At 34.2% G+C, this 12,424-nt stretch overlaps 1 protein-coding gene across 9 annotated transcripts in view; it reads left to right on the top strand.

Moving 5' to 3' along the window:
- The window catches only part of TBL1XR1 (TBL1X receptor 1), a 175,535-nt gene extending 164,564 nt beyond the window's left edge, over positions 1–10,971 (top strand). For all 9 annotated transcript variants that reach the window (XM_034999157.1, XM_034999195.1, XM_034999142.1 and 6 more), the window contains 4 exons: positions 1,087–1,214; positions 1,800–1,965; positions 4,979–5,080; positions 5,938–10,971. In XM_034999157.1, coding sequence (XP_034855048.1) covers positions 1,087–1,214; positions 1,800–1,965; positions 4,979–5,080; positions 5,938–5,964 — 423 coding nt within the window. In that variant the 3' untranslated portion in view covers positions 5,965–10,971. The remainder of the gene's footprint in view (positions 1–1,086; positions 1,215–1,799; positions 1,966–4,978; positions 5,081–5,937) is intronic.
- Positions 10,972–12,424: the final 1,453 nt, after the last annotated feature.

Here is a 12,424-nt window from a genome sequence, read left to right as displayed (position 1 = left end):
GTTTCCATATCTTAACTTTTGTGACTAATGCTGCAATGAACAGGGAGTGCAAATACATTTTTAAGACCCTGATTTCAGTTCTTTTGGATAAATACGCAGAGGTGGGATTGCTGGATAATATGAAAGTTCTGTTTTTATTTTTTTGAATATCCTCCCTACTGTTTTTCATAGCACCTATCATTTTGCATTCCCACCAACAATGTACTACAAGTGGTCTAATTTCTCCACGTCCTTGTCAACATTTATTGTCTTTTTTATTTTATAATAAAATCCTAATAGATGTGAAATGATATCTGTAGTTTTTATTTGCATTTACCTTATGACTAGTGACATTGAGCATCTTTTCATATACCCGTTGGCCATTTGTGTATCTTCTTAGAAGAAGGGTCTGTTCAAGTCATTTGCCCATTTTTAAATTGGATTATTAGGGTTTTTGCTATTGAGTTGTAGGAGTTCCTCATATATTTTCAAAATTAACCTTTTATTTATAGATACATGGTTTGCATATTTTTTCTCCCATTCTGTCTTTATTGTTCCCTTTGCTGTGCAGAGGCTTTTTAATTTTATATAGTCCCATTTGGCTTTTTGGTTTTGTTTTTGTTGCCTGTGTTTTAGTGTCATACAGGAATATATTATTTGCACGTTGCTTATCTATTTGCCCTTCTCTGTTACAAAATATTTTCTGATTCTAAATCCTAAGAAGAATTTGCAATCTACATCTTTTATTTAAGGGACAGTGTTAAAACTAATGCCTTAAACATTTTAGGATCATTACCCAAGGGATTTACTAATGTTGAAGTTTGTACCATCTGAAGCTCTCAGAGTTAATCTTAGAACTACAGCTAATTCAATCTTGAAGCCTCAGAATAGTGAACATTTGGAAAGGACTTCAAGCTAATTTGTCATTTTTAAAAGAGAGATAAATATTAAATATATTCTACATTTTAATTTCTTTGCAAATATTCCCTTGATCTGTAATCATTGTTCTGGTTATACTGCTGATATTTTAGATTGGCCCAGTAGTATTTTTAAATGTATCCTTTGTATGGGAAAATATAATTACATATGTTTTTCTTTTTTGCTCAGATATGGAGTATGAAACAAGACAATTGTGTCCATGATTTGCAAGCACATAATAAAGAAATTTATACTATCAAATGGAGTCCAACAGGGCCAGGGACAAATAATCCAAATGCCAACCTTATGTTAGCAAGGTAATATTTATGTTTCACTCTTCCTTTTATGAGTCTTCCACACAAAAAGCTTCTAATAAATAACGACAGAGTTAGGAAAGATTCCATGAAATGGGAATGTATCCTGCAAAGATTGTTTTTTTGATGGGAACATTTAAACTTGGAGTTTATTCTTATTTCAGGCCATAATGGATTTTTATATCTGGAGTTATCAAATATTTACTGATGATATCAGATATTGATTAAAACTCAAGTAATTGAGGTATAGTGCAATAAAGTTTTTTCAGCATTAAAAAAATAAAAATATAGTCAATACATTGTTCAGAACCATGGATCAGTCAATATAAAAGAATTATTTAAAGAGCAAAGGAATACAGTGAATTTAGCTCATTTTGTTTTTTCAATTCAGGGACTCGGAGATGCCCTTAAAGTTCCTTTTCTCCTATATAGCTTTGCTTCCAGAACACTTGCTTCCTAACAGCCCAATCTGCGTCTCATAAGGAATTTGTGGCTAGCTACTAGAAATGGCTGGACGTTATAGATTGGGGGTGGGGCATGGGAGTATTTCATTACTTATAAAGTCAATTTTGTTGCCTCCTTTGTCAGTGCATCCTTCGATTCTACTGTTAGATTATGGGATGTAGACCGAGGAATTTGCATCCATACTTTGACAAAACACCAAGAGCCTGTGTACAGTGTGGCTTTCAGTCCTGATGGCAGGTACCTGGCAAGTGGTTCTTTTGATAAATGTGTGCACATCTGGAACACACAGGTATGTCTCAGTTATTTAAATCATCACCTGCTTTCATAGTTACTGAGAAGCACTTGCCTATATAAATTCTCTTTTCTCTTTTGGTTGTCATTCCTTTATGACATTAGTTCAATCCTTAGTTTTTAAATGAGTACTTTTTTTTAATTTACAAAGACTGAAGCCAGTTGAAGTTAATATTTTCCTAATGTAGGCCAGAATTTACAAATAAATTTAGATTCTTGTCTTATTTTTTTTTCAAGTTTGCTGACCTAAAATGTGAGAGTTTAAGATGCATGTTTAGATAAATGATGTAGTTTCTTTATTTTCTGAAAGACTTGTTTTTGAAGGAGCTATATATGAGCAATTAATAAAATGTACTAAAGGACAAGATTTTATGGCTGAACACAGTGATTTATCAGGAATAAACTTAAAACTATACTACCTTTGTAGGGACAGTAGTATAGAGAGATCCTTTCCTAAAAATGGAGAAAACAGCCAGTTGCTGTAATTTGTTTCATCTTCTCAACCTTTTTAGTTTTTATGCTCCACGTACTGTTTTTTTAGTAGCAGTCGCTTGACTCCCCCGCCCCATCAGTGATCACGTCTTAGGTGGTCGTAGTACACCCATAATCAGTTACTGTAAGCTCTTTCTTTTTGTGTAGCTGATCATCATAGTCGGTCAGACTGTTCTGCATAAAGCATCATTTTCAAGTTATCATTCAAATGGTCCCCTCTAAACACCGAAAAGGTATCCACTGGGAAGTCTTAGAGCTCCCATTTTCTTCTTGATCCCCTACAAGTAACTATTAACTTCTCTTTCATGCTTCCTGACATTTTTTATGAATAGAAGTTTTAACATTGTCATTTTTATACTCACTGTTTTATTTTTTAATTTATATTTTTAACCCCCTTGGAATTGATTTTTATATGTATAATCTGAGGTAGAGGTCTAATTTTATATTTCTAATGGATAGCCAGTTGTTTCAACACTATATACCCCTTTGCTGTCTCATAATGCCACTTCTTTCATATACCACATTCTTATTGTGGTTTATTTATGGATTCTCTTGTACCGCATTGATAGACATTTGTATATACCTGCATCATTAGCATAGTTTTAATAACTAACTTTATAGATCCCCCCTCATTAAGTCTTTTTTCTCCCTTCATTAAAGTTTTATGATTTCTTTATGAAGATCTTTTTTCTTAATTTATTCTGAAGTGCCTTATGGATATTATTGTTAGCCATGAATGACGTCTTTTTAAAAATACATCCCTTTTACTTACTGGTTGTTGCTTGTGTTTGGAACATTACAAATTTTGGCATATTGAAACTGAATCCATCCACCTCTCTGAGCTCTCTTACTAGTTTTAATAGTTTAGGTTTCCCCTTGACTTCCCTTTAATCTTTTTGTTATGATTGAATAGCAGAGACTTTCTAAATATAATCTATAGATAATCTGCCTGTTGTATACATTTTCAGTCACTTATTTAACTCCGTTTGGGTATAGAAATGTAGGATTCTAATGGAGGATACTGGTAGGCTCTTAGGGGCATTTGAGCAACTATCCATGCTATTTAGATGTATCACTATTGTGTTATCAAAAAATACCATTTTACTTTTTTAAGTTTGAAAATCGTAAGATGCATCTAGTGAGTTTTTAGTGCAGTCATTGCCTTTTTGTCATATATAAATCTAGTTTTTTCTTTCCTCATTTGGATTATCATCCATATGATATGTTACCTAAGCATTTCACAGGTCAGTTGTTGAAGTCTGGTCTGAACATATATATACAGATTTGAGTACTGCTGTTAATCCACTGATTTTTGTTAGTGTTATAGCTCTAGCTTGTTGACCATGCTATTTTGGTTCAATTATAGCCTAATTTGAGCTTAGAAATTGGTAAGTGCTTTGGAAAGAAAGTTGGTTTTTTTAAACCCCAGAGCTTACTGTCCCGTAGATTTTTACTTTCCTGTACATCAACAGATTTTAGATTTTGTTGGTGCCACTCCTTTCTCCTAATTAACCGTGGAAATACATTCACAACCCACTATACTCACACTTCATTAATGTTTTAAATTGTAAGAAACTTTAGGTGGGGGGAAGAAAACAGTTGAACCTTTCTGATGTGATCAGCTGTAGCAGTGCACCTATGGTTTCTGCAGTATTAGCCGAATGACTTTGAAGAGGAAAGCAAGGGCAAAGAGAGTTCTGGCTTAGTAAGTAAATTAGGATTGGCTGTCCGAGGAGGTATTTACAATGTACATGTCTTGCTGCCATGTTTTTAGGTAGATCTGCTACCTCTAGTTTGACCTTTTTAGGTTATCATAAAGCTGAGAGATAACTTCTCCGCCCTGTCAGGGCAGAAAACCAGAAGCATATTTTTCATTGTTTTCTAGTTTCTCACCGCAGAGCCTCTGATCTTTGCCCTGTTTAATGACTGGTTTCCTAGGAGAATATGTTTTTTAACTGAGTTTTAATTATTCAGTGGGTAGCTGAATAATTTTGGTTTCCTTTTTTTTTTTATCTCCTCTAGTTTAGGGGCTTCTCAGTAAATATAGAGTAACTAACAGACTTACACTGGAATTGTCTTTACTAGTTTATTGTACTTTCTCTTTAGGATATTTTATCAAAGAAATTCAGACTTCATTTTGTCTCTCTACATGTTAGCCAAACTCATGCACCCTTCAACAACAACAACAAAAATTTATTTCAAGTCATACATTGAATGTTTGACTCCATTGTTAACTGTATCAGAGAGGCCAAAGATAGCTAAGAATGATTATCAATACTGGAGAAACTTGAGTGTGTGTGTGTGTGTGATCTGTTGAGATCAGGCAAGTGTTATTTATCATTTTATAGAAGGATCATCATCGCATTTCTAGTGTTTGAAAACTTGTAATTTGTTTTGGAGTCAAAGCTAAATTCCATCTCTGATTGCTAGAAATAATGCCATATAATATTTTACCTCAATAATTTGGATTCCTAATAATATATGTTCCCATTTTTAAGAATCTGTGTTTTCATTTTTAGACAGGTGCTCTAGTTCACAGCTATAGGGGAACAGGTGGAATTTTTGAAGTTTGCTGGAATGCAGCAGGAGACAAAGTTGGAGCCAGTGCGTCAGATGGTTCAGTAAGTAGAATGAAGTGTTTCCAAGGGGGTGGGTGTGTAAGCGTAGTAAATAAATGTGGCTTATTGTGGTTGCGACTACAAAAGTCTTCTTTTCAAAATACATATTATGGCATTGATCTTTTTTACTGGAGGTTGTATATTTTTCATGTTTATTTCATTGAAATAATGTAAACAAAATATAGGCTGTGTTTGCCAAAAGAGTATCTTCATAACCAAGAAATGGTTCTTTTTAATGTAAACCTTTGTTAATGAAATTGAGCGTAGAACAATACCACGCTGAGAGAGGTTTGCATTTTTAATGCCTATTTCTACCTTGTCTTCCTTGCAGAAGAGTGTTGGTGGCCCAGGGCAGGGGGAGTAGAGGCAGTTGAGTCCTGCATTGAGGAATGTGTGATACTGAGAGACTTTCAGGATGAGGTTGGCCAACTCTTTACAGAAATCCTAGTTTTGGCTTCCAAAGCTCTGAAGGCAAAGGGGAAATGGAGAGGGTGTTAGCCATTAGCTGTTTTCTGAAGCTGTAGCTTAATATAATCTGAGGTTGCTTTCATTTAGGCCCAAAAGCTAGGAAATGGTCTATGTTGAGCATATTTTTTTCTATTTTTTAATTAACAGAGAGTAGATCTTCAAAATTTTAGCCATGGTTCTTTATAGTGTTAGCCCATAGTGGTTTCCTCCATCTCTTAGACGATTTGTCTGATTTCTCTTGGTTAAGTGCCCAGTGCCATGATCATTGTTGCTTTACCAGTTTTGTGAACTAGAAAGTAAAAATAGATTTCAAACTGTACTATAGAAATGTTAAGCTAAAAATGTACAATGAAATTCTTAACACACTGGTTGATTATTTTAATTTCTTACAGGTTTGTGTATTAGACCTTCGGAAATAGCGCTACTAGTTGGAAGCCATGGACCGACTATGAATGTGTACATAGCCAAAATGACTGTCCCTGACCCATGTACTGCTATAGTCCCACTTGAACCATGGCCAGTCCACTACAGCCAAATCTAAAAGAAATATATACATACAGTGTATATAAACAAAATTGCACCCTGAAGATGACAGAATTTTGTCACAGCTTGTGAATTCTGTTCACCAAGTGCTGGAATCTAATCTGCTGTGCCCCTAAAATAGCATTTAGAAGTTTTGGATATGAAAAACAGAAGAGAGAAAGAAATATGCGTTATAAGAGCAGCCCATATGTGTACCAGTTTTTGGATACTAATGACAGCCTTGTTTCTCCCCTTTGAATCAGAAGACACCATGGATTAGATTCTTTTTTCCCTTCGGTAGTTGAGCAGTTTGTATGTACAGAGAAAATGGACTTACAAAAACTCGCAGCAGTAGTTTGTTCTTGCTTTTAAACTTTGTTTTTGGTTTAGTTTATGGATGCATGAAGTAAGGGAGTGAATCAGTTTCTTGTTTATATTTTTTTCACCTTTTAAACAAAAAATTCTTAAAAATATTTTAATGCATTCTTTTGAAGAGATAGATGTTTGGTACATTTTATGGCTCCCAGAGCATATATTCAGTTGGTGCATGTTGTGGAAGGGGGAATTGGAAATTGAATGAAAACTATATGGCTTTTGGTCATGTCAATCTGTAAGACACATCAGTAAAAGGATATTATGCTCTGTTTTTTTTTGTTTGTTTTGTTTTTTTGTTTTTGTTTTTGTTCTTTTTTTGGTGATGTGGCTTAAATGCAATAGTTTCTTTTTTGGGACATATTTCTGCCAATTAAAGACTAGAAGGGCACAATTTTTTTTTTTTTTAATACCATAGAGAAGATGCATAAAAAAAAAAAAATCTTCTGATGTTTTGTAGCCATAACTAAATTATGGTTAAAATGTGCACTATTGTGAAAAGGAGCAAAGTAGGTTTGGGGTTTTTTTTGTTGTTGTTTGTTTATTTGTTTTGCTTTGTTTTTTAAGAGATTAAAATGTTTCTGGATAAGGATTAGCTTCTCAAAGTGTCCATCATTCTGTGTAGAAGCTTAAATATGTAATGTAACCAAACTCCAGTATTAAAAATCTCTCATGTTGTTTTTCTTTATACAAAGCAAGATAACGGCATATAACACTGCCATTACATGGCACAATGTTTGCTACCTTAGTTTAAAAACAATCTTTAAAACAAAAGACTTGCTTCAAGGTGTTTTTAAATAGCAGTGATTCAGAATTTAAAAAAAAAAAAAAGTATAATTGCACTAAGCTCCCTGCTGCTCTTATTCTGCGTTCGTGGTACTTGTGACTACATTTTTTTCAAATACGGATAGATTTAAGCTGCTATTTTTTTTTTCTCAGTAATCACTACTATATCATGTTTTACTCTGTTTATAATATCAAGTATTTTCTGAAAGATATAGGTATCAGAGCAAACCTCTTCTTGTGTTCATGCAACTAGAAGCTAAAATACACAGAATTTGCAAATGATGGCATGGGGCTGTGTTTGTACGTGTGACTAACGGGGTTTGTCATGATTAGTGTAAGTATCCACAAGTGTCCATTTTGAAGAGAATAGTCAAATTTATATCTCAAAGATTTTAATTAAGGAGTTGCTTATTATTAAGCTTAGCAAATTTATAACACTATTTCCGTCACTAATTGTTTTGAGGCCTTTACTTCTAAAATTTTAACCTGTGTTCTAAGTGGAAGTAGAAAGCGATTTAACCCAAGTAACGCAGCTTTGATTTTCAGCATTTGTTGTTTTGCTACATTACAAAACAGCATTGATTGAAGCAAGTCTTGGTTTTACTAAGGTAGGATAGCATTTGCTATTGGTAAAGAGAATAAATACACTTACTTTCACAATACATTGTTCTATGTACCCCAGTTATTGTTAGTGGGGACTATGATACTGTAATAATCTTTTTTAAGACTTCCATGCAGAGAGGCAGTCATTCATGATGGTTTTGTGCCAGCTGGTTTTGGGGTTTGGGATCACATTATAGATATTTAGAACTATTACCCTGTGACTTACGTAGGAAACCTAACATGCTGAGTATCTGGCACTTGAAATCCTGCTTTTATTGCTAGAGGTCCACATCTGTGGTTGACCTCTGTTGTTGTTTAAAAAAAAAAAAATAAATAAAAATTTAAAAATCTGTGCAATAATTTTTAAATGTGCTCCCAGGAATAGACACAAATGTTTTGAGTAGGTTTAAGCTGCATTTTCCTTTAGTGATGCATCTGTCAATTGCACTGAATTTAAATCTGAAAGTCAGAGGTGATTACTGATAGTACTTTTGTATTTTGATATGGACAGTTTATTCGTTTGCATACAGTTACTGACTCGCCCCCCCAGCTGATTAAGAGGTAGTCCAGAAGTTCTGCAGTTACAGCTACCAGAGCAGACAGCTACACTTTGATGGTATTGTCACCTTTTCTTCCTTCCTTCCTTCCTTCCTTCCTTCCTTTCTTTTGTTGCTGTTGTTTTTTTAATCTTTAGCTATTTTACGTAAGCATAGTAGCCACAATAGGACATATAAGAGATTATAAACACAGAGCTTTATTATCCTGAAGTCTTGGGTCTCTTAAGTACAAACCTTCCCGGGAGGGTACCCATTCTGTGGGCTTGGGTTCTTTGTGCGCATGCAGTTGCCTGTTTTTGCTGCTGTCCTTGACGTCATCACTGCCTGCTGATGTGCCACGATGCTGCCCCCACGGACGACAGTAAGACTGCCTCTGATGTGAGCAGCAGCTTGACTGTAAGAGACCACGTTTCACGGCCTGCATAATTCTGTATTTGAGGTTCTCGGCTCGTTTTTCCTTCCTTTTTTTTCTGAGTGCTTACTCCTGAAGATCAACTGATTGCAGTGGATTTTCCGTGGTGTTCATTGTGTATCGTTGTATAAGCCGCTGTACGAAACTTACAAGGAAAAACAGAAAGGAAAACTTGCATGAACAGAGTACTCACTGATTAAGGTAGAATAAGGAAAGAGCAGCTGTTGCTCTTACACCTCATCCAGGAAGAGCCTCTTTTCTTCTCCATGTAGGAAATCCCATACGTTCTTGTATCTGTTCCAATCCCCGTTTCTGTCACTGATCAGGTACCATCATTGACTTTCAAACGACTTTTAGAAGTGGTGACTTTTAATTTCCTAATAGATTTTAGAGTATATTGAATTCTGTTTTAATTAATAATTCTCTAGGTAAGTATGTTTTAGGATTAAACACCTTTTACAGATACTGAAAGTGCCTCCTTTTGTGGTGTAAAAAACAAATTATGGTGCAAAAAGTAATTACTAGATTGAATTACGTGAAGGTTTTTTGCTTTTTGACATATAAAAATGTCAAGAGAAAGGCCAAAGATTTGTACTTTTTCACTTATAAAGCACTCCTTTTTTCCTTAGACTTCTTTCTGTCAAATTAGATTTAATGAGAGAGTACTATTTTTAAGGAGCTATCTGTTTATGTAGAATGATTTTGTTAAGAGTAATGTAAACTATTATTGCATAGAGGCCTGAAGAGGAGTATGCATTTTTGCTATTTAAAGGAATCACAAATGACTGTCCTTATGTGAGCAAAAATGTTAAATTATACTAGGTAAGCAGAAAAATAAGTCTCAAATGCAGTGCTGTTTACTCTCTTCAAAACCGTTTTCATCATCTTAAGCACATTGTACATTTCTATAGAACCTGCATTTACTCTCACATGCTAAGGGTGGTGCTTGCGTTTGGTGAATTACTGTTGACTGTTTCCACAGAAATTCTATTTCAGTGGACCAACATTGTGGCATGGCAGCAAATGCCAACATTTTGGGGAATAGCAGCAAATCTACAAGAGACCCTGGTTGGTTTTTTTGTTTGTTTGTTTTTGTTTTTCCTTCTGAATCAGCAGGGATGGAAGGAGGGTGGTAGGGAAGTTACGAATTAACTCCTTCCAGTAGTAGCTCTGAAGTATCACATTCAATATCAATTTTTTTTAACATGATTCTAGTTAAATGTAGAAGAGAGAGAAAAAAGAGGAAGTGTTCACTTTTTTAATACACTGATTTAGAAATTTGATGTCTTATATCAGTTCTCAAGTATTAATAGCATTCTTTTATTTCTGCCTTTACGTTGACAGTGTTGAAGCAGGGTGAATAACTAGGGCATCTTTTTCTTTCCTAGTAAACTGTTTTACGATGTTTTCTTTGGAGTTTCTGCATAAGTTCAAGAAAACATTCTGCATGTTGTATCTAAGTCCGATGTACTTAGCCATCTCATTAAAAGCAAACACAGACTGCATTTTGTGGCTCTGTGACCCCTAAATACAGAAGCAATTTTCTCCTTTCCTGACTTTGACATTGTAGCTATGATGTTCTCATTTTGATTTTGGCAAATCCTTTGGGTCTAATTCTGTGAGCCTACCTATAGCACTGGATTAAAATGTCTGCATCATTTCTTCAGTTATCCAGTTAACTTAAAACTGTTGTAAAAGTGTAAACCAGCCCATGACAGTTTTTTGTACGTGTTAAAGAACGTTCTTGTTCAGTTTTCATGATCCTTGTGTAAGGAAGACTGATCCAGATGTTCTCTGCTGTCCTGGACCATGTTAATTACACTCACGATGTACTTTGGTTCCACATCACAATGATTTGTCCCCAATGACCCTTTTATCCTTTCTAGGCACATTTTTGTTGTTGTTGTTGTTGTTGCGGTTTCCCTTTGCATTGTATTGCTTTGACAACTGTAATTTGAATCAGATCTGAAAGAGGTCCAGAATAAAATATATTTTGATATTATGTTGGCTGTGTACATATATGAAACCTTTGATATCTATGTAGTTTGTATAGACTATTTACTAGTCAAGTAAAGAGAGAGGGATGCTATTTCTTGTTTACAATTTCTTGTTTACATTTTAATTGCATTTACTCCTCCAATGTTCTATTGTAGAATAAACTTTTTTTGCTCTGAGTTAGCCTTCATGACATATAGCATGTCTATTCTCTCCCACACTGGTGTTTAATCAGTTATAACAACTGCCATCAGAACCCAAACCACTGTTTTCCGTAAGTGTGTTGTTTTCTAAGATAGATACTTTAAAGTAAGCCCATAGATAAAATTACAAATTTTACTATTTTATTACTTGTCACAGGAGATGAGATTTTTTAAATGGATTATTTACTATTTTTATTAAAGAATAATAGAGCATTTAATCAGCTAAGAAGTAACAATCATTTTCGAATTATTTTGGAAAATAATGCTGTATTTAAAGGACATTGTTCTCACGTAAACTAAAAGAGACCTCAGATTCATTTGAGTTGAGCACAAAACCGTGTGTATATATATGTTGCTGAAGATTTTAGGGCAGGACTCTCAACTTCCTTAGTGACATTTTTTTCTTCATATAAACCTATTCTAATTTAATAGTTTTCTTCCTTAGCTAGTTGCTTATGTTGCTAACAAACCTTATAATCTTTGAAGAACAATACCAGGCACCTTCTGGTTTTAATTAATCCCAGCTCTTAAGAGTTACTTAAGAGACATTTTTTCAAAGAATCATTGAGCACATTTTTTGTTTTCTTGGTTTTGGGGGGGTTTTTTGTTTTGTTTTTTAAACTTACATTCTTCAGGTCTTCTGCCTTTCCCTTTCATTTCCTTAAGCGGAAACACAGGCATAGACTTGTCATGTTTTATTAAATGATAAGTTTTTACAGTTGCTAGGACTGTCTGACAGTCTTTCATTTTCAAAGGGTTAACTTTTATTGCATGGCATAGATTAATAATAGTCTGCATTTTACACTTTCAGAAAGTGTTGGACTACTAAGGATTATAATCCGTCTAAAGGTAAAACCAAATCAGTTTCAGTAGTTGTGGAAGGGATTATTTTTAATTTCATAGTTCTTACACTTTGCAATAGATCAAATTTCTCACCTATTACATACAGCAGCAGATGAAAGTTTACTGTTTCCCCAATATATTCATTTGCGAAATGCAGTGGAGGAAAAGACACTATGGACAGTAGATTTATGGTGCTTTTCTCTGCTGTACCAAAGCTCTCTGTCAACAATGAAATGTTAACCCTATGCTACTTTTTCTGCATGTTTCTTCTTAAATGTCATATCTCAATGCTTATTTGTCCTAACATGTAATATTTTTGTATTAAATTTTTTAGGAGTTCCTTGTAATTTCTTTATAATTTAAAATATATTAAACACAAAGTGTTTAGTAAAGTACAGAAGACAATTATTAATGTTTCTTGGTTGTTGGGTTTGTATGATCACTTATGCAAACAATTCACATTTTAAGAACTAGGATCAGTGGGATGGAATCTACACAGAAAAAGATAATACAATTCTTTTTTTTTTTTTTTTTTAAGTTGGTGTGATACTAATCCAGTGTCAGAATGGGCTGCTTTAAGAGATAC

This window comes from Mirounga leonina, unplaced genomic scaffold (genome assembly GCF_011800145.1).
Source record: "Mirounga leonina isolate KUSES-001 unplaced genomic scaffold, KU_Mleo_1.0 Mir_115, whole genome shotgun sequence".
Lineage (NCBI taxonomy): Eukaryota > Metazoa > Chordata > Mammalia > Carnivora > Phocidae > Mirounga > Mirounga leonina.
Note: the sequence above shows the minus strand (reverse complement) of the source record. Positions and strands in the feature narration are given on the sequence as shown.